The sequence below is a fragment of the Hemiscyllium ocellatum genome, chromosome 32, assembly GCF_020745735.1.
Source record: "Hemiscyllium ocellatum isolate sHemOce1 chromosome 32, sHemOce1.pat.X.cur, whole genome shotgun sequence".
Classification (NCBI taxonomy): Eukaryota; Metazoa; Chordata; class Chondrichthyes; order Orectolobiformes; family Hemiscylliidae; genus Hemiscyllium; species Hemiscyllium ocellatum.
In genome coordinates this window covers 4,390,911-4,414,181 of record NC_083432.1, presented here as the reverse complement: position 1 = coordinate 4,414,181, position 23,271 = coordinate 4,390,911, and the positions used below count along the sequence as shown (strand labels likewise).

The 23,271-nt window shown below is 45.8% G+C and overlaps 1 protein-coding gene across 1 annotated transcript in view; it reads left to right on the top strand.

Moving 5' to 3' along the window:
* Window positions 1-23,271, top strand: part of LOC132830915 (solute carrier family 15 member 2-like) — a 231,892-nt gene that overhangs the window by 177,603 nt on the left and 31,018 nt on the right. Inside the window, exons 15-19 of the mRNA XM_060848864.1 lie at window positions 347-463; window positions 2,095-2,265; window positions 7,767-7,813; window positions 8,622-8,756; window positions 13,411-13,528. Coding sequence (XP_060704847.1) covers window positions 347-463; window positions 2,095-2,265; window positions 7,767-7,813; window positions 8,622-8,756; window positions 13,411-13,528 — 588 coding nt within the window. The remainder of the gene's footprint in view (window positions 1-346; window positions 464-2,094; window positions 2,266-7,766; window positions 7,814-8,621; window positions 8,757-13,410; window positions 13,529-23,271) is intronic.

Genomic DNA, 23,271 nt, shown 5'->3' with positions numbered 1-23,271 from the left:
GACATCTTTACCTCGATGAACTCAATGTCTAATGATGAAGAGCTGGTGCACTGGTACGTAGAGCACAGTGCCAATCCCACATTCTTGGAACATTTTGATTTAGAAGTTTTCCATTGACAGCTTGAGTTATAATCCACTACTTCATGCCAACAACCAACCTGGCTCTCTCCCACCAAACACATTTAGTGCCAGAAACAACAGCTATGGATAGTACATTCTGAGTTACATTGTGGTGGAGGTTGCAGCAAGGAAGCTGATAAAAGTAGGTGGAACTGAATGTCTTTTGACAAGCAATGTAGAAACCTCAAAACTTATTCTAATGTTTGATAAGGATTTTTCTTCTCAGAAATGGCAGGTTTCACCTCCACCAAATGGCATGACTGAATTAAAAATATTTAATGGAGCACCTTGTCAATTCAGCATTGACTTCTTCAAGAATCACATTACAATGGACCCACACACGGTAAGAATGCATTCTGTTATAACTTATTGTTCATTTCCTTAACATTATCATCAAAGAAGACCAAGGTGGCAATGATAAGATGGCCAGACACTACACAAAGAACTGGCGCTACTTTTCAAAGTGAACATTGATGCACAAAGTTGGAAGTATTCATATTCACTTACAGCCACATTCTTTTCCTGTTTGTTGCTCAAATGCTTAAAGAACAAATAATTTGCCAAATGTAGTGTTTTACCTACAACAAGCACTGTTTAGCACTGCCTCAAGATAAAACAGGATACCAATGCTTATGTTGTTAGACGCTACGAACAATCTGGTAACCTTTGAGCTGAGGGCCCAAAAGAGCCACGTTCTACTCCCACTGCCATCTTGTGACTGATGTGAGAGTTATGAAATTGCATGGAATTTCTGCACTGAAGTAGCACAAAAACTCAGATATTTCAGCTCCACAGCAGCATCTTTTCACATGACGTATTCTCACTTGGTCAAACTTATCATTTTACACCTTTCACTTCGCTGAAATGAATTGGCAGTAATCACCTCAGCCACTCCACAAGGTCATGACTTCGACATATTAGACACCCTCTGTTCGTTCAGAGGTATCTCCTGAATTTCCTATTTGATACATCAGTTACTATCTTAAGGTCATAGGAAATAGGAACAGGACTAGGTCCTTTGGCCCCTTGATCCTGCTCCATTATACAGTAGGATCATGGCTGATCCGTTATTCCTCTCCGGCCTCCAGTTTTTTTTTAACTTTCTACACATTGAAGTATCTTGTTGATGTTATTCTCTATGTCAATGGACGTCCCCATAACTTTGTAACATTTCAATCAAGGCTTCTCTTTCTTAAAGGCAAAGGAAGGAAACTTATAGTTTCTGCAAATTTCAAAATCCCCACTGTAGTTACCCAGCTTTGGCCATCACCTGTAAGGGAAGCCTAATCCAATATGAAGCAGGACAGTACTTTCAGCCCTGATTCATTGAAAGTTTGAAATGCCAATATCTGCACATTTAGTGAAGGAAAACGAGTAATTACTTATAATTATCCTGTTCACCTTTGGAACAGATCAGGCAGCTTGCTCCTAAATCCTGCTCTGTAATAGGTGCTGCCTCACTGTTTTACTTCTTATTGCCTCAGAATTATCAAACTTTACGTCAGGCACTGTTTTATATGGATGTTCCCAGCCAGTGAATATCAGATCAGCTCACTATGATTGAAAGGTCTTATAGACGGGCCCCAATCTCTGATCATCTGATGTTGGGACAGAATCCCTGTGTTATCATCAGTGTCAGAAACCTGCCTTTCTTTACTTGAGGATGTTGAGGCCAATTATTACTACTCCTTCTAGCTTGCAAACCTGCACACCCCATCCACTAAGGTCTACTTATCACTCTTGTTCCATTCTGGCATACTTTAAAACACCACTTTTACAGGGCAACTGGGGATGGACAATATAGCCTCATAGAATCCTGAGATCAAAAGGGAGCAGCACTGCCCACAGATATCAGATAGCTGTGTACCATTTCTGTCATTCGCTGCTGTCACAGCAACCAGTGTTTACTTTATGATGAGCAGAAAATATTCTCAACTTGATTGCCGAATTATCCACTAACTTATTTCTTTTCAGTTTTCAGGCAGCTACCTTGTGCCCATCGATACCCTCATGTTCCACTTTGTTCCAGTAAACTGTACGGTTCCCCAGCGGCCTTTAGACATAAATGTCACTATGGACTCAGAGACCAGCAGTACATTGTTCATGGTACGAGATTCTAAAACCAGTGAACTCATCCTCAGACAGGTGAGAAGGAAGAAATAACAGGTCAGCAGTAAAAATGAACCATTTTTATTGTCAGTGTTCTGGGCATTGGTGACTCTGACAATATTTGTTTCCCATTGGAGATGTATGCATCCAGGCAAGTGCAAAGTATTCCATTAAACTTCTGACCTGTGTTTGTTGATGGTTGACAGGTTTTGAGAATTCAGGAGGTGAGTTACTGGCCAGAAAAATCATAGACTCTGACCTGTTCGTTTTTTAAAAGTTATTTTTTCATGGGGTGTGAATGCCAACATTTATTAGAGCACAGTTCCAGCAACACTGTGCAGGAACAATCAGCCTGCTTGATTGGCACAACATCCACAAAATGGACGGCACGGTGGCTCAGTGGTTAGCACTGCTGCCTCACAACACCAGGGTCCCAGGTTCAATTCCAGCCTCAGATGACTGCCTGTGGAGTTTGCACATTCTCCCCGTGTCTGCGTGGGTTTCCTCCTGGTCATCCGCTTTCCTCCCACAGTCCAAAGATGTGCAGATCAGGTGAATTGGTCATGCTAAATTGCCCATAAAGTGTTAGGTGCATTAGTCAGAGGGGTGGGTTACAATTCGGAGGGTCGGTGTGGACTGGTTGGGCCGAATATAATCTAATCCTTGTACCACCGATGCTCAGTAACAGCAGTGTGTACTATCTACAAGATGCACTGCAGAAATTCACCAAAGATCCTCAGACATCACCTTTCAAACTCACAACCAATTCCATCCAGAATGACATGGGCAGCAAATACATGGGAACACTGCCCCCTGCAAATTCCCCTCCAAGCTACACACCATCCTGACTTGGAAATGTATCACTGTTCCTTCAATGTTGCCTGGAATTCTTGGAATTCCCTCCCTAAGGGCATTGTGGGTCAACCTACAGCACATGGACTACAGTGGTTCAAGAAAGCAGCTCACCCCCACCTTCTTAAGGGCAGCTAGGATGGGTAATAAATGCTGGTCCAGCTGGGATAGAATAAAAATGGAATTGCTAACTGCTCTTGAATTGAGTGGCTTACTCCGTTATTTCAGTTTAAGAGTTAATCATATTGCTGTGAGTCTGGAAATTCATGTGGGCCAGACCAGGTAAGGACAGCAAATTTCCTTCCTTCAACAACCATTTATTCTGATTATGGCTGAACAAACACTTCACTTGATGTGAAGGTGCTGGTGTTGGATTGGGGTGGATAAAGTTAACAATCTCACAACACCAGGTTATAGTCCAACAGGTTTATTTAAAATCACAAACTTTTAAAGCGCTGCTCCATCATTAAGTAGCTAGTGGGCCAGGATCCCACACCACCCCTACCTGATGAGTGAAAGCTAGTACTTTCAAATAAACCTGTTGGACCATAACCTGGTGTTGTGTGATTTTTAACTTTAAATAGAGCTGTTGGACTAAAACCTGATGTCATGTGACCTCTGACATTTTACTCACACTGCTCTGATAACTCTTTGTTGATAAATAGGAATCTATCAATTGTTACCTTAAACATACTTTAAGACTGAACCTCCACAGTCCTCTGTAGTAAAGATATATATCATATTTCACATATTTCTTAGTAAAATAATTTATCTTCATCTCAGTCCTGAAAAGCATCCCTCTTTTATTTTAAATTGTGCCTCTCTGGTTCTAGACTTCACATCTCACCTGCATCTACCCTGCCTATTCCTCTAAGTATTTTGTAAGTATCAATGACATCACCTCTCGTTCTTTGAAACTGTAGAGAATACAGGCCCAGTTTGCCCAGTCTCTCTTCAGAGGGCTGTTCCATCATCCAGGAACAAATCTGGTGAACCTTTGTTACACTTCTCCTCTTTCCTGTCAGAGGAGACCGAAATTGCACATTGTGCACTTGGTATAGTCTAACCGAGTTCCTATACAATCAAGATACAACTTCACTACTCCTGTACTCAAATCCTCTTGCAATAAAGGCGAACATTCCACTAGCCTTCCTAGTAGCATGTTAAACCTGCATATTAGCCTTCAGTGACTTAAAGATAAGAATATTCAAGTTCACTTGCATATCTATAGTTTCTTGAGAACAGGTGGGTGGAACTCCAGCTGGATTCTTACAACAACTAATGAGACCATTACTGAGATTAAATTTATATTCCAGATTTATTAATTTCATTTCAATTCCACCAGTTACTACGTGAAACTTGAATTTGTTCCATGTAGCATTAGCTTGGGCTGCTGGAGGACTAATCCAATGACATTACTACTATGTCATAGTCTCCCCAAACTGCAGCCACTGTATTTGTAAGGCTAGTCCAGTTCTGATGTTAGTCAGGGAGAAGTCAGTAGTGCTAATGCCACTGAGAGTTTTATAACCAGGTGAGAAGCATTAAACTGACTTTTCAACCTTCTCGAATTGCAAGAAAGTTTTTTAAGTTTTTTTAGCAGAAGGCTATGCCACTTTCAAGTTAAAATTGTTTCCTTCCAGTATTAGTTCACAATCACAAGGCTTTCTTGATTTAAAAAAAGAGTGTTTATTTCCTGCTAACCCTGAGAAAATATGTGCAATGAATGTGTAATGTCAAGTGTACAGTCTTTATGTACAAGCACATAGGCACTCACACAGACATGCGAGACATGATTAAGAGCAATATAGTTGGTACAAAGGAAGATAAAGGAACCTACACATTACAGACCTTCTGGTTGTCCTTGACTCAGAAGGCTCTAACCTGAAACCACAATTGGTTAGTTGATTGGACCATCACCTATAGAAAATATTGCATTTGTCTTTAAGTTCTGGTTTCAGTGTTATCATCAGGCAGTTTTGATTTGTTGAAAAGCGGAGATAGAGAGACAGCCTTTGCCAAACTCAATGCTGCAGTCAATGACCCATCTCCTCTTGGTCTGTCTTAAACCCCTTGAAATACAAGCTGGCCGTGCATTCTCTGTGTGATCCCCTTAATTGTGTCCAGGCTTGATAACTACAGGCAATGTATCATCTCCAAAATGTGCAGATTCTCGTAATGGTATGAATCGAGTTGAAGTGAAGATGTATTGATGTCTCCCATGGAGATATGGGCTAGTTTCATTACCTTTGGGAGGATAGTTTTAGCTCAGACTGTCCTTGGTTTAATCCATGCTGGTTTCATAAAACTTGGCCAATCTTGGTGTGTCCAGAGATCTCTTTTGACAATTGAACTCGGTGCTTTTCGAAACCATTTCAATTCGTGAAAGACCAGGAATTAAAATCAGGATGACGAAATTCTTCAAACTCTACAGATGGTATTTTATATCATTGTGAAAAATGTCAAAAGAAGGTGGTATATATCTCTCAAGGGTGGTCATTGCCTGGTAGGGGTGGCATAAATGTTACTTGCCACACAAGCCTGACTCTGTCTTGCTGTATCTGAAGATTCATAGATGGCACTGAATAGTGTGCATTTGACAGCAAACATGCCGAATTCTGATTTTATAATAGCGAGAAAGTCATTCATGATGCATTTGTAAATGGTTAGGCCTAGGACACTGCCCTGAGTAACTCCTGCAGTGATGTCCTGAGACTTGGGTTGTTCACCTGACCAGTTGTTTATGAGACCATTTAGCCCTGATTACCACTTGTTGCGCACACTGTTTTGCAAGCAGGTAATCCTGTGCTGCAGCTCCATCAGCTTGAGCCCCCTCATGCACATATGTCTGGGACTGCTCCTGGCATGCTCTCCTGGACCCTTCACTGAGCCGGGGTTCCCCTGACTTGATGGTAGTGATGGAGTAAGGGAAGGCTGGAGGCTAGGAAATTGTTTCCATTAGGCGAGGAGACTAGGACCCATGGACACAGCCTTAAAATTAGAAGGGGTCAATTCAGAACAGAAATGCGGAGACATTTCTTCAGCCAGAGAGTGGTGGGCCTGTGGAATTCATTGCCGCAGAGTGCAGTGGAGGCCGGGACGCTAAATGTCTTCAAGACAGGGATTGATAGATTCTTGTTGTCTTGAGGAATTAAGGGCTACGGGGAGAATGCGGGTAAGTGGAGTTGAAATGCCCATCAGCCATGATTGAATGGCGGAGTGGACTCGATGGGCCGAATGGCCTTACTTCCACTCCTATGTCTTATGGTCTTATGGTCTTATGCCAGACCATGAGGTTGTGCCTTTGCTGCTGATCGTCCACAGTGCATCCTGGATGACCAGATTTAAGTTTCTAGTCCTGTTCTGTGTCATACAATATGGTATATACCATTTATCACAGTTAACAGTGCCACACAACATGATGGAGGGTGGTTTGGATGTGAAGATAGCACGAGGGAGGCACAGTGGCCACTCCTATCCCAGCTGCGATAGGCAGGTGTGTCTGCAGCCATTATGTAGATCAAATAAAACAGGTTTTTCCATTTTTTTTGCTTCCTTCACCATCTGCCGCAGATCCAACTTGGCAACTGTGACACAGCCAGCTCAGCCAACAATGATGGAACTCAGCAAGTTTTGGTGATGGACATTGGAATTTTTTACTCTATTCTCATGCCTCTCTCATCACCCAATGACAGCCAGAGTCAAGGTTGAGGGCTCCCACTGTAACTTCCACCCACTGTGTCACTCACTACATCTGGTGGGTCTGCTCTGTTGATGGTCTAGGTCATACCCAGGATGATGCTGATGGGATCTGGATATTGTCTCCAAGATCTGATTCAGTGAGGATTACTGTATCAAGCTGTTGCTTGACTCCTCTGTGGGACTGCTTCCCCCAATCTCTCCAGATGTTAGTGAGGAGACTTTCAGGGCTGACATGGCTGAGTTTATCATTGTTGTTTCGCGTGCCTAGGTCAATGCTGAGTGATCCCTCTGATTCCAACACTTTGCTGTAGTTTGGTCCAACAGGGGAGTCTGCTGGGCCATTTCAGGGGGATTTAAGAGTCACTTTAAATAAGAATCAGTGAAGAGTTTCCTACATGTTAAGCCCATGCTGGACCCAGCTGAAAATGTGTTGCTGGTCAAAGCACAGCAGGCCAGGCAGCATCTCAGGAATAGAGAATTCGACGTTTCGAGCATAAGCCCTTCATCAGGAAGGAGAGAGAGTAGCCAAGCAGGCATGCTGGACCCATCCTGGTAGTGTTTGATGGGAATTATAGAAGGAGCTTTACTCTACCAACTCTGCACTGTTCTTGTCCTGGGAGTGTTTGATGAGGACAGAGCAGAGGGACCTTTACTCTGTATCTAACTTTGTTCTTCCCTGGCCCTGGATGTGTTTGATGGGGACAGTGTAGAAATGCTCTACTCTGTGTCTAACCCTGTGCTGTTCCTGTCCTGAGAGAGTTTGATGGAGACAATGCAGAGGGAGCTTTCCTCTGAATCTAAACCCAAGCTGTCCTGGGGTATTTGATGGGTACAGTGTAAAAGAGCTTTACTCTGAATCTAACCTCGTGTAGTCCCTGTTCTGGGAGTATTTGATGAGGGCAGCATGGTGTTTACTTTGTATTGAACTTGGACTTTCAATCCCGTTATTATAGCAATATTTGTGGTTATTGTTATTCCTCCAGATTCCTGACAACAGTATGAAGGTTTTGGATAATTCAGCTCTGGTACGGTATGTGATTTTCTGAACTTGGATGTATTGCTTACTGAAGATGGTCGCTGTAGGAGAGATCTGCGTGTACTGGGGAATTGCAGAGGGTATCCACATGAATTGATGCAATTGAGGCATTGTAGAGGGTTCCTGCATTTATTGAGACAATATCTACATCTACTTTGGAATTGCACATTAGCACAAAGTGCTGATGTGATTAGATTATAATGCACAGGAAAGCTGGATATACTGGTGAAGTTAGATATTAAATTGCATCATATCAGATCTAGGATATCCTGCAGGAGTTTCTGAAGGTAATTATTTGAAATGAAATCTGTTCAGATTCCCCTGCAGAGATGGTGGGACTTGAAGCCAGGCCTGGTGGCTCAATCATTGAGGTATGACCACAAGAGGCCTCACCCTCAGGGTAGATACTGTCGAAACAACCTGGTTATTACATACCTCTGGAGCAGGTGGAGCTTTAACCCAGGCCTCTTAACTCAGAGGTAGGGACATCACCATTGCGGCACACGAGCCTGCAACCTCAGGGTAGTGCACTAGCCCAACCACCTTCAGGTGCTTCACCAATGACATTTCTCCTGTCATGAAGAGGAGATGTTTGCTGCTGATTGCACAATGTTCAGCACGGTTGATCGCTGGCAGGAATTATAATGAAAAAGCCTCAGAGTAAATATAGTTGGTGAATGAATGTACCTTCAGTGGATCCAGTGTAGTAGGCAGCAGCTATGGAGGTAATTAGTTCATCACCTGCTCATTAGATTGCTCGGATTACAAAGTGTTGCACATCAATCGATTGTATCATCTATAGGATCTTTCCCGTGCTGGAAATACCAGATACCAGCAGCAACAAATCTCTGCGATTGACATGTGGACCAGACACTGTTAAAGACCTGGAAGTGAAGCCAGTTGACCCATCACTCTATACACCTGTACAACCCGGCAGGTAAGAAATGTACAATGCACTGTGTTACTTGATTGTTAATTCGAACTCCCTCTTCTCCCCTGTCCTCATACCCATCACTTGAAAACAAAATTATGTCCACAATTCTCCCATCATCATCCCCATTCTTATGCTGTAAAGTGTTTGCAGCTTGCATCATCTGCTCATTCCCATTTTAATTGCACTTTCCAGATATTTTCAGACCTATTTCCGATTTTTATTTGCTTTTCTCTATGAAAAGTAATAATTTGAAGGCTGTATCATGCTTCCTCAAATGAGCTATCTCTCAGGAACATTTCCAAGTGAGTTCCTCTGTGCCTCGTTGCTTTCAGTGTTGCCCTGTTCCTGACTGATCTTTATTACTATTTTTGAGACTAGGATAAAGGAAGAATTTCTTCTCTCAGAGGGTTGTTAGTCTTTGGAATTCTCCACCCCAGACCTGTGGAGGTTGGGTCCTGGAAGAGTTAGAAAGATGTTTGATCAACAAAGGGAATTCGAGGAGACAGACCAGAAACTGGAGTTACGGTCACCATCAGAACAGCTCAAATCTTACAGAATGACAGAGAAGACTCGATGGGCTGAATGGCCTAATCCTGCTCCTACCCAGATGGAGAAACCAGTAAAAAATCAGTAATACTTGGAAATGAAGATACTGATCGCACTGGAATTCCAGCATGCATCATTTGCAAGTTTTACTGGCTTCTGTTTCTGGGAACGTCATATGCTCCTGTGATCGTTGGAGAATGATCTGTCCACTTCCTGGACTGCTAAATTCCATTCGCTCAGTTAGAATATTATCCTGGCAATTCTGAAAGATGTAAACTGACCGTAAGGGTGTATGTTCACACTGGGACTGGGATATCATACTGTTTTAACTTCATTAGTGCAGACTCTTTTACCACCTTAACCTTAAATGATTGGATTAATTAAACACTGAGTTAGAAGCTTGTAAAGTCCTGTTACAGAGCTAAGTAGAAGATTACTGACACAGGGACATAGAAGTACAAAGACTTGGATATTCTGGTGGGTAACTTCAATTCCACCAGGTCACTTCCAAGTAGTAAATTGGTGAGGAATTACACTGGCCCCAAAGTTGGCTGGGAAAACTCAACAAGGCCAGAGTTGTCGGGACTCTGTTGAATTGGATGGCTGGACTTTGTAATAACTTCAATTTGAGGCACTGCAGCTAGACAGCTCGTGGGTTGGCTGGCAGGAGGACAGTGTCAGGGAAGCTCAAGACAGTCTCCAGCACTCGAAAGAGAGAGAGAGAGAGAGAGAGAGAGAAAGAGAGAGAGAGAGAGAGAGGAGTGCGAGATCTGGGCTTGTCAGAAGCTGTGGTGAGGCAAGGTAGATTCCCAAACACCGGTGGGGATGAAGAGCGACCTGTGAAGGGGCAGCTAGGAATTGTAGGCTTCTGTGAGGAACTGATCAAATGGAGGAAATGTCTTCCTATTGATGTACCTAAAAAAACAATTGCTGCAAATGTGTTGCTGGTCAAAGCACAGCAGGCCAGGCAGCATCTCAGGAATAGAGAATTCGACGTTTCGAGCCAGGACCTCATCGAAGTCCCAGGACCTCATCACCTCAGGGGATCTCCCATCCACCGCCTCCAACCTCATAGTCCCACAACCCCGCACCGCCCGTTTCTACCTCCTGCCCAAAATCCACAAACCTGACTGCCCCGGCCGACCCATTGTCTCAGCCTGCTCCTGCCCCACCGAACTCATCTCCCAATACCTCGACACGGTCCTGTCCCCTTTAGTCCAAGAACTCCCCACCTACGTTCGGGACACCACCCACGCCCTCCACCTCCTCCAGGATTTTCGCTTCCCCGGTCCCCAACGCCTTATTTTCACGACGGACATCCAGTCCCTGTACACCTCCATCCCCCATCACGAAGGACTCAAAGCCCTCCGCTTCTTCCTTTCCTGCCGTACCAACCAGTACCCTTCCACTGACACCCTCCTTCGACTGACTGAACTGGTCCTCACCCTGAATAACTTCTCTTTTCAATCCTCCCACTTCCTCCAAACTAAAGGAGTTGCCATGGGCACCCGCATGGGCCCCAGCTATGCCTGCCTCTTCGTAGGATATGTGGAACAGTCCATCTTCCGCAACTACACTGGCACCACCCCCCACCTTTTCCTCCGCTACATCGATGACTGTATCGGCGCTGCCTCGTGCTCCCACGAGGAGGTTGAACAGTTCATCAACTTTACTAACACCTTCCATCCCGACCTGAAATTCACCTGGACTGTCTCAGACTCCTCCCTCCCCTTCCTAGACCTTTCCATTTCTATCTCGGGCGACCGACTCAACACAGACATCTATTATAAACCGACTGATTCCCACAGCTACCTGGACTACACCTCCTCCCACCCTGCCCCCTGTAAAAACGCCATCCCATATTCCCAATTCCTTCGTCTCCGCCGCATCTGCTCCCAGGAGGACCAATTCCAACACCGCACAGCCCAGATGGCCTCCTTCTTCAAGGACCGCAGATTCCCCCCAGACGTGATCGACGATGCCCTCCACCGCATCTCCTCCACTTCCCGCTCCTCCGCCCTTGAGCCCCGCTCCTCCAACCGCCACCAAGACAGAACCCCACTGGTTCTCACCTACCACCCCACCAACCTCCGCATACAACATATCATCCGCCGTCATTTCCGCCACCTCCAAACGGACCCCACCACCAAGGATATATTTCCCTCCCCTCCCCTATCAGTGTTCCGCAAGGACCACTCCCTTCGTGACTCCCTCGTCAGATCCACACCCCCCACGAACCCAACCTCCACCCCCGGCACCTTCCCCTGCAACCGCAGGAAATGTAAAACTTGCGCCCACACCTCCACACTCACTTCCCTCCAAGGCCCCAAGGGATCCTTCCATATCCGCCACAAGTTCACCTGTACCTCCACACACATCATCTATTGCATCCGCTGCACCCGATGTGGCCTCCTCTATATTGGTGAGACAGGCCGCTTACTTGCGGAACGCTTCAGAGAACACCTCCGGGCCGCCCGAACCAACCAACCCAATCACCCCGTGGCTCAACACTTTAACTCTCCCTCCCACTCCACCGAGGACATGCAGGTCCTTGGACTCCTCCACCGGCAGAACACAACTACACGACGGCTGGAGGAGGAGCGCCTCATCTTCCGCCTGGGAACCCTCCAACCACAAGGTATGAATTCAGATTTCTCCAGTTTCCTCATTTCCCCTCCCCCCACCTTGTCTCAGTCGGTTCCCTCAACTCAGCACCGCCCTCCTAACCTGCAATCCTCTTCCTGACCTCTCCGCCCCCACCCCACTCCGGCCTATCACCCTCACCTTGACCTCCTTCCACCTATCCCACCTCCATCGCCCCTCCCCCTAGTCCCTCCTCCCTACCTTTTATCTTAGCCTGCTTGGCTCTCTCTCTCTTATTCCTGATGAAGGGCTTATGCTCGAAACGTCGAATTCTCTATTCCTGAGATGCTGCCTGGCCTGCTGTGCTTTGACCAGCAACACATTTGCAGCTGTGATCTCCAGCATCTGCAGACCTCATTTTTTACTAAAAAAACAATTACCTGCTTGACCCAGCAGCTCCAGTGTCCAGAGGCTTGAGGAGCTCATGCTGTGACTGTCAAGTTTCTTATATCCTTATGTATGGCTAGTCACTCTCTATTGTAATATTTCCTTAATGCCAAAATGATTGAAACCAAGAGGTATAAATCCGACATCTTGCTTTCGATTTATACCCCATATACGTGACCTTCTTTGTTTGGCTCATTGCTGTACTTGTTCTCCTGACTACTGGTTAACAAAAATATTTTGTTTGAATTATAAGGAGAGACTGGATAAGTTGAGACATTTTTCCCTGGTGTGTAGGGGGCGAGAGATGACCATAAAGAGGTTTATAAAATCACAAGGGGCATAGATAAGGTGAATAGCCAAGGTCTTTTCCCCAGAGTAGGGGAGTCCAAAACTAGAGGGCAAAGGATCAGGGTGAGAGGGGAAAGGTTTAAAAAGGACCTGAGTGGTAATGTTTTTCACACAGAAGGTGTTCATATAAGGGAATGAGCTGCCAGGGGAAGTGGTAGAGGTGGGTACACTTAAACATTTGAAAGACATTTGGACGGGTACATGGATAAGAAAGGTTTAAAGGGATATTGACCAAATGCAGACAAATGGGACTGGTTCAGTTTAGGAAATTTGTTCAGCATGGACGAGTTGGGCCGAAGGGCCTGTTTCCATGCTGTATAATTCTATGACTATGGCAAGCAACAACGTAGACTGATTTGGCCAATGAGTTGTTTCTCTGTTACACCTTCTATGTATTTCTTTGTAATAGACAACAATCCAAATCACATAAACAAGTACAAAACTCATATATACTAACATGTAGATGCAAATAATATCCACAAATGTACATGGTAATATTTTGTTATGCAGTAACATTAGGCAGATGAGTATAAACAATTCAGACACACACAACATGTCCACTCACCCATCCACATATTATGATAGTTATACAAACTCACTCAAATGAGCAGCCTTATTTCGGTCTGAGTCAATGTTAATTTTGTACAGTGAGAGCCTTTAAAGTGTTTTCAGACAGACTATTACTAATCCTTCGCCCTGATGCAGCTATGTTTTGTGTGTTCCTTTACCTTAGGTGCTCTTTACAGCTCTCAGGAGCTGGGCCAGGTTTTCTCCATGTTGAAGGAGAGGTTGAACTGAAGGATGGGGGTGTTTATACTATTGCTGTCTATCAGGCTAATCGCACTGACAATGTAAGTATTACCGAGGGGGACAGAGTGCACAGCTCTCTTCCCGTGCATCGGGATACATCCTTGGTCTGCTCCTGTGTCTGGAACGCCCACGTGTTCTCCATTAATGCTGAAGGGGAACCAAGTTTAATTTCCTCCTTCTTCAGAAAAAAAACTCTTCTAAAGCCCGAGTTTGCCTTAGACTGCTCCCATAACTGAGGCGGTCGTTCTAATACCTCTCAAAGTTTAGACAGGGCATAAGGGCAATAATTGACAGGCATTTTTCACCTCTGCCCTTCAGTATCAGTGGTGAAGTTTCTGGTTTGCTGTATGAGCTTTATCTTGCCAAAATGATCTCTACTATTGCGGTTATTGCTCTGTCTGTTTTTTTCAAATTTATTTACAGTATGTGGGTGTCACTGGCTAGGCCAGCATTTATTGCCCAGAGGGCGGCTCAGAGACAACCACATTGCTGTGGGTCTGGAGTCACATGTAGGTAACCAGGTAAGGATAACATTAGGGAACCAGATGGGTTTTTCCTGACAACAGTCATCATTTGACTTTTAATTCCAGATTTTTATTGAATTTAAGTTCCTCCTTTAGCTGTGGCAGGGTTTAAACCCAGGTCACCAGAACATTACTGAGGTTTCTGGATTAGTAATTCAGCAATAATACCACTGGCTGTTGCTTCCACCATAAACAAGTATAAACAAAGGTGTTTAGATGTACAGTACTTAAACACTGCTGAAAAGATCAGAAATAAGAGCTTTCCATTTTCCATGCGTTGGGACTTAAGTGCAAAAACCAGATGTATAAAAACCTGGTATCTCTTTACCAAGTCTATGACTTGCCAATTGTCCTGAAGAGTGCAGTTTAAAAAGCTTTGATTTCTCATCTCCTTCCAGCAACATTCACGTCTCTTCAGTCTGTAATATCGTTTAAAGGGAAACTGAATCAATGTTTGAAGAAGAGATGAATAATTGTTAACGTAAAGTGAAACTAATTGGGGGATTGAGGGCTAGAATTGGTATGGTGAGGCAAATGGTCTCCTTCTTTGTTGTATATTTGATTCTAAACTTTTCTTTGTTCTTTTAAAGTTGACAATAATGGAAAATTCAGGATTCTTCCTACATATCACTGTGTCCTTTATTCTCTTTGAAACTCTATGGGGCTGAACCTTACATAGTTTTTGGTTAAGGTTGAATTGTTTTTAGCTTCTTGGAGGGTTTTAACTACACAGCCTAACAAGTTTCCCCACCCTGTTTTACCAAACTCGACATTAATTAGCTTCATAGAACAGAGAACATTACAGCACAGTACAGGCCCTTCAGCCCCCGATGTTGTGCCGAACTGTGGAACTAATCTGAAATCCATCTAACCTACATTATTCCATTCTCATCTGTACGCCTATCCAATGACTATTTAAATGCCCTAAAGTTGGTGAGTCTACTACTATGGCAGGCTGAGTATTCCACACCCTTACTACTCTTTGAGTAAAGAAACTACCTCTGACATCTGTCCTATATCTATCACCCCTCAATTTAAAGCTATGTCCCCTCATGCTAGCCATCACCATCCAAGGAAAAAGGCTCTCACTGTCCACCCTATCTAACCCTCTGATTATCTTGTATGTCTCAATTAAGTCACCTCTCAACCTTCTTCTCTCTAATGAAAACAGCCTAAAGTCCACCAGCCTTTCCTCGTAAGACCTTCCCTCCATACCAGGCAACGCCCTAGTAGGTCTCCTCAGAACCCATTCTAAAGCTTCCACATCCTTCCTATAATGCGGCGACCAGAACTGTACACAATACTCCAAAGGTGGCTGCACCAGAGTTTTGTACAGCTGCAGCATGACCTAATGATTCTGAAACTCAATCCCTCTGTCAATAAAAGCTAACACTCCATATACCTTCTTAACAACCCTATTAATCTGGGTGGCAACTTTCATGGATCTATGTACCTGGACACTGAGATCTTTCTGTTCATTTACACTTTACCAAGAATCTTACCATTAGCCCAGTACTCTGTATTCCTGTTACTTCTTCCAAAGTGAATCACCTCACACTTTTCCAAATTAAACTCCATTTGCCACCTCTCAGTCCAGCTCTGCAGCTTATCTATGTCTCTCTGTAACCTGCAACATCCTTTGTCACTATCCACAACTCCACCGACCTTAGTGTCACCTGCGAATTTACTAACCCAACCTTTTCAGCCCTCATCCAGGTCATTTATAAAAATGACAAACAACAGTGACCCCAAAACAGATCCATGCGGTACACCAATAGGAATTGAACAACAGTATGAATATTTCCCATCCACCACCACCCTCTGTCTTTTTCAGCTAGCCAATTTCTGATCCAAACCACTAAATCACCCTCAATCCCATGTCTCTGTATTTTGTGCAATAGCCTACCGTGGGAAACCTGATCAAACACTTTACTAAAATCCATATACACCACTGGGAGAAAGTGAGGACTGCAAATGCTGGAGATTCCTGAAGAAGGGTCATGCCCGAAACGTCGATTCTCCTGCTCCTTGGATGCTGCCTGACCTGCTGCACTTTTCCAGCAACACATTTTCAGCTCCATATACACCACATCCACCTGTTTGGTCACCTTCTCAAAGAACTCAATAAGGTTTGAGAGGCATGACTTAGCCTTCACAAAACCATGTTGACTATCCCTACCTAACTTATTCCTCTCTAGATGATTATGAATTCTATCTCTTATAACGCTTTCCAAAACTTTAACCACAATTGAAATAAGGTTCACTGGTCTATAATTTCCAGGGTTGTTGCTACTCCCCTTCTTGAATAAGGGAACAACATTTGCTATCCTCCAGTCTTTTGGCATGATTCCTCTAGACAATGTCGACATAAAGATCAAAGCCAAAGGCTTGGTAATCTCCTCCCTGGCTTCCCAGAGAATCCCAGAATAAACCCCATCTGACCCAGGGGACTTATCTATTTTTTACACTTTCCAGAATTGCTAATACCTCCTCCTTATGCACCTCAATCCCATCTAGTCTCCTAGCCTGCCTCTGTGGCATCTCTTCCATCCAATTTACAGGCCACCTTGCTGTGCACCATCCCTGGAACAACTCGCTACTTAACAGGCACACACTAAAAGACTGGCATCCCCTTTTCCTGTTTCATCTTTAAAAGGTGATTGTGTTCCTGGATGAGCACGGGGATTTCAAAGCTGCCCTATGTCAGTCATGGACGGATTCTGGACATGCTGGAGGAGGTGATGATGGTACAGCGATTCTGCGACAGGAACCTGGAAGTCCTGATCGAGGGGGAGATCCACAGGACAGGAGTCCTGTTCCTGGAGGACTGGCAAAGGAAGCTGTCCTTTCAGACCCTGGTTTGAAATTACCAGTCTGATCAGAAAGAAGATCCCTTCTCTGGTTTGCCACATTCCTCGCTGTCACCTCATTCTCAGTCTATCCTTACTACTACAGTCACCTCACCCACACTGTTGATGTAACACCTTCCCTTACTTGCTTTCCCCAGACTCCCACACCATAACCCTCTGTGCTTCCTCCTCAACTCCTTCGGAATACCTCACTCTGGCTCTCCCACGTGCAGCAGTAGCAGCCACTGTCATCTCAGGTACCTGTTCAAGCTCAGGCAGGAGAGGAGCCTGTGGTGTTGACAATCAGGGACTTCATCCATATGCACAGCGAGGGCCCGGGGCAGCAGGCTGGGCTGTGGGACACAATGGCCCTCATTTGGCCAGAAGCTGCAGCAGTGCAGACAGTCATGTGACCGTCCGGCTGAAACCGTCTCTCCCTCAGGGTCTGCTGGAGGGGCGCATACGCCTGCACTCCATTGCCCCAGCCGGGACCAAAGGCAAAGGATCAGGGGGATAGGAAACATGGCTCACAATCCCAGTGTCCCATCCCTCACAAAGAGACAGGGCAGTGCTGGGAGGTACCCAGACAGAGGTGGTAACATATACCAGCCCCACTGCACCTTCTTAGGAGATTGTGGAGGTGGTAGGGCCCTTCACCGACACCCTGCCTGCCCCCTGCCAACCCTTGGCTGTTCAAGTCGGGAGGATCAATTTGCCTCTGCCATGTTTGACAAAAGTATCTAAGGGTTAGCTGCCAATCATCCAGGACCAATGGGCTATATATCAAAGCAGACTCCCTCTACGTCAGTGCAGGCTCCCTCTACCCCAGCCATGGAACCAGGGTGTTCACAGAGACATAGTGCGAAGGAGAGAAAGAAGGAAAGTTATTGTGGACACTTTGGTGACACAGATGAAAAAGGCTGCGGTATATCACCATCAGTTTCTACATTAGTGTTCTTGATGTTATTATGGTCATGAATCCTTAGAAGAGTATAAAGGAAGTAGGAGTATACTTAAGAGGGCAAAAAGGGGACATGAGATAGCTTTGGCAAATAGAATTAAGGAGAATCCAAAGGGTTTTTACAAATATATTAAGGACAAAAGGGTAACTCGGGAGAGAATGGGGCCCTTCAAAGGTCAGCAAGACAGCCTTTGTGTGGAGCCGCAGAAAATGGGGGAGATACTAAATGAATATTTTGCATCAGTATTTACTGTGGAAAAGGATATGGAAGATATAGACTGTAGGGAAATAGATGGTGACATCTTGCAAAATGTCCAGATTACAGAAGAGGAAGTGCTGGATGTCTTGAAATGGGTAAAGATGGATAAATCCCCAGGACTTGATCAGGTGTACCCGAGAACTCTGTGGAAAGCTAGAGAAGTGATTGCTGGGCCTCTTGCTGAGATATTTGTATCATCGATAGTCACAGGTGAGGTGCCAGAAGACTGGAGGTTGGCAAACGTGGTGCCACTGTTTAAGAAGGGTGGTAAAGACAAGCCAGGGAACTATAGACAGGTGAGCCTGAACACAGTGGTGGGCAAGTTGTTGGAGGGAATCCTGAGGGCCAGGATGTACATGTATTTGGAAAGGCAACAACTGATTCGGGATAGTCAACATGGCTTTGTGCGTGGGAAATCATGTCTCACAAACTTGATTGAGTTTTCTGAAGAAGTAACAAAGAGGATTGATGAGGGCAGAGTGGTAGATGTGAGCTATATGGACTTCAGTCAGGCGTTCGACAAGGTTCTCCATGGGAGACTGGTGAGCAAGGTTAGATCTCATGGAATACAAGGAGAACTTGCCATTTGGATACAGAACTGGCTCAAAGATAGAAGACAGAGGGTGGTGGTGGAGGGTTGTTATTCAGACTGGAGGCCTGTGACCAGTGGAATGCCATAAGGATCAATGCTGGGTCGTCTACTTTTTGTCATTTACATAAATGATTTGGATGCGAGCATAAGTGGTACAGTTAGTAAGTTTGCAGATGACACCAAAATTAGAGGTGTAGTAGACATCAAAAAGGGTTACCTCAGATTACAACAGGATCTGTACCAGATGGGTCAATGGGCTGAGAAGTGGCAAATGGAGTTTAATTCAGATAAATGCAAGGTGCTGCATTTTGGGAAAGCAAATCTTAGCAGGATTTATACACTTAATGGTAAGGTCCTGGGGAGTGTTGCTGAACAAAGAGACCTTGGAGTGCAGGTTCATAACTCCTTGAAAGTGGAGTCACAGGTAGATAGGATAGTGAAGAAGGTGTTTGCTATGCTTTCCTTTATTGGTCAGAGTATTGAGTACAGGAGTTGGGAGGTCATGTTGCAGCTGTACAGGACATTGGTTAGGCCACTTTTGGAATATTGCGTGTAATTCTGATCTCCTTCCTATCAGAAAGATGTTGTGAAACTTGAAAGGGTTCAGAAAAGATTTACAAGGATGTTGCCTGGATTGGAGGATCTGAGCTATAGGGAGAGGCTGTTTCCCTTGGAGCGTCGGAGGCTGAGGGGTGACCTGATAGAGGTTTACAAAATTATGAGGGGCATGGATAGGATAAATAGGCAAAGTCTTTTCCCTGGGGTCAGCGAATCCAGAACGACAGGGCATAGGTTTAGGGTGAGAGGAGAAAGATATAAAAGAGACCTAAGAGGCAACGTTTTCACGTAGACGGTGGTACGTGTATGCCAGAGAAAGTGGTGGAGGCTGGTACAATTGCAACATTTTAAGAGGCATTTGAATGGGTATTAGTAGGAAGGGTTTGGAGGGATATGGGCTGGTGCTGGCAGATGGGACTAGATTGGGTTGGGATAACTGGTCGGCATGGACGGGTTGGACCGAAGGGTCTGTTTCTCTATGACTCTATGTGACCCACCCTCTCGACCACCCTGGGAAGGATGTGCCCAGGCCCCTAATTGGAGCCTGTGTATTTCCCAGACCACAGAGCTGTTCCTACAGATCTCGCAGACTGGTCTGCACAGGCACGGAGCCCAGGACCAATACAATACTGACTGGAAGCCTAACTGCGTCCAGTCCTATGGATAGGAAACAGAAGCTGCCCTACACCTACTACATGCTGAATGTTTGCTGCACATGGTGAGCTGGCGTCATACACTGTCCTACAACAAGAACCTCTTACGCTAATGAATTGAGTTAGTTTTATTGCCACATGTACTCAAATTAGTATAGTAAAAAGTTTACAAGTCATCACTTACAGCACCATCTTGAGTATAAGTTGTATAAGTTCAGATTATTCAGTGCACTTTCTTACAAAGAAAAATTAGAAAAATAAAGAAATAAATAGTCCAGAATTACAGATTATACAATTAGATTAGAAAATAGAGAAATAAGAAGTTTGGATGAGCAGTCCTTCCAACTCAGTCCACACTGGTACCTTGTCCCCAGTCCATGCTGCTACCTTGTCCTCAGTCCACACTGGTATCTTGTCCCCAGTTCACACTGGTACCTTGTCCTCAGTCCACACTGGCACCTTGTCCCAGTCCACACTGGTATCTTGTCCCCAGTTCACACTGGTACCTTGTCCTCAGTCCACACTGGTAACTTATTCCGAGTCAACACTGGTACCTTGCCCTCAGTCCACACTGGTACCTTGTCCCCAGTCCACACTGGTACCTTGCCCTCAGTCCACACTGGTACCTTATTCCCAGTCCACACTGGTACCTTGTCCCCAGTCCACACTGGTACCTTATTCCCAGTCCACACTGATACCTTGCGCACAGTCCACACTGGTACCTATTCGCAGTCCACACTGGTACTTTGTCCCCAGTCCACACTGGTACCTTGTCCCCAGTCCATAATGGTACCTTATTCCCAGTGCACACTGGCACCTTATTCCTAGTCCACACTGGTATCTTGCCCTCAGTCCACACTGGTACCTTGCCCTCAGTCCACACTGGTACCTTATTCCCAGTGCACAATGGCACCTTATTCCTAGTCCACACTGGTATCTTGCCCTCAGTCCACACTGGTACCTTGCCCTCAGTCCACACTGGTACCTTGTTCCCAGTCCAACTGGCACCTTATTCCCAGTCCACACTGATACCTTGCCCACAGTCCACACTGGTACCTTATTCCCAGTCCACACTGGCACCTTATTCCCAGTCCACACTGGTACTTTGTCCCCAGTCCACACTGGTATCTAGTCCCCAGTTCACACTGGTACCTTGTCCCCAGTCCACACTGGTACTTTGTCCCCAGTCCACACTGGTAGCTTGTCCTCAGTCCACACTGGCACCTTATTCCCAGTCCACACTGGTACTTTGTCCTCAGTCCACACTGGCACCTTATTCCCAGTCCACACTGGTACTTTGTCCCCAGTCCACTCTGGTATCTAGTCCCCAGTCCACACTGGTTCCTTGTCCCCAGTCCACACTGGTATCTAGTCCCCAGTTCACACTGGTACCTTGTCCCCAGTCCACACTGGTACCTTGTCCCGAGTCCACACTGATACCTTGCGCACAGTCCACACTGGTACCTATTCGCAGTTCACACTGGTACCTTATTTCCAGTCCACACTGGAACCTTATTCCCAGTCAATACAGGTACCTTGCCCTCAGTCCACACTGGTACCTTGTTCCCAGTCCACACTGGTACCTTGTCCTCAGTCCACACTGGTACCTTATTCCGAGTCCACACTGGTACCTTGCCCTCAGTCCACACTGGTACCTTGTCCCCAGTCCACACTGGTATCATGCCCTCAGTCCACACTGGTACCTTATTCCCAGTCCACACTGGTACCTTGTCCCCAGTCCACACTGGTACCTTATCCCCAGTCCACACTGATACCTTGCGCACAGTCCACACTGGTACCTATTCGCAGTCGACACTGGTACCTTATTTCCAGTCCACACTGGAACCTTATTCCCAGTCCACACTGGTACTTTGTCCCCAGTCCACACTGGTACCTTATTCCCAGTCTACACTGGTACCTTATTCCCAGTCCACACTGGTACCTTGCCCTCAGTCCACACTGGTACCTTATTCCCAGTCCACACTGGCACCTTATTCCCAGTCCACACTGGTACCTTATTCCCAGTCCACACTGGCACCTTATTCCCAGTCCACACTGATACCTTGCCCACAGTCCACACTGGTACCTTATTCCCAGTCCACACTGGCACCTTATTCCCAGTCCACACTGGTACCTTGTCCTCAGTCCACACTGGCACCTTATTCCCAGTCCACACTGGCACCTTATTCCCAGTCCACACTGGTACCTTGCCCTCAGTCCACACTGGCACCTTATTCCCAGTCCACACTGGCACCTTATTCCCAGTCCACACTGGTACCTTGCCCTCAGTCCACACTGGTACCTAAGCCCCAGTCCACACTGGTACCTTGTCCCCAGTCCACACTGGTTCCTTATTCCCAGTCCACACTGGTACCTTGCCCACAGTCCACACTGGTACCTTATTCCCAGTCCACACTGGTACCTTGTCCCCAGTCCACACTGGTACCTTGTCCCCAGTCCACACTGGTACCTTATTCCCAGTCCACACTGGTACCTTGCCCACAGTCCACACTGGTACCTTATTCCCAGTCCACACTGGTACCTTATTCCCAGTCCACACTGGTACCTTGCCCACAGTCCACACTGGTACCTTATTCCCACTCCACACTGGCACCTTATTCCCAGTCCACACTGGTACCTTGTCCCCAGTCCACACTGGTACCTTATTCCCAGTCCACACTGGTACCTTGTCCCCAGTCCACACTGGTACCTTGCCCACAGTCCACACTGGTACCTTGCCCTCAGTCCACACTGGCACCTTATTCCCAGTCCACACTGGTACCTTGCCCACAGTCCACACTGGTATCTTATTCCCAGTCCACACTGGCACCTTATTCCCAGTCCACACTGGTACTTGTCCTCAGTCCACACTGGCACCTTATTCCCAGTCCACACTGGTACCTTATTCCCAGTCCACACTGGTACCTTGTTCCCAGTCCACACTGGCACCTTATTCCCAGTCCACACTGGTACTTTGTCCCCAGTCCACACTGGTACCTTATTCCCAGTCCACACTGGCACCTTATTCCCAGTCCACACTGGCGCCTTATTCCCAGTCCACACTGATACCTTGCCCACAGTCCACACTGGTACCTTATTCCCAGTCCACACTGGTACCTTATTCCCAGTCCTCACTGGTACCTTGTCCTCAGTCCACACTGGCACCTTATTCCCAGTCCACACTGGTACTTTGTCCCCAGTCCACACTGGTACCTTGCCCTCAGTCCACACTGGTACCTTATCCCCAGTCCACACTGGTACCTTATCCCCAGTCCACACTGGTACCTTATTCCCAGTCTACACTGGCACCTTATTCCTAGTCCACACTGGCACCTTATTCCTAGTCCACACTGATACCTTGCCCACAGTCCACACTGGCACCTTATTC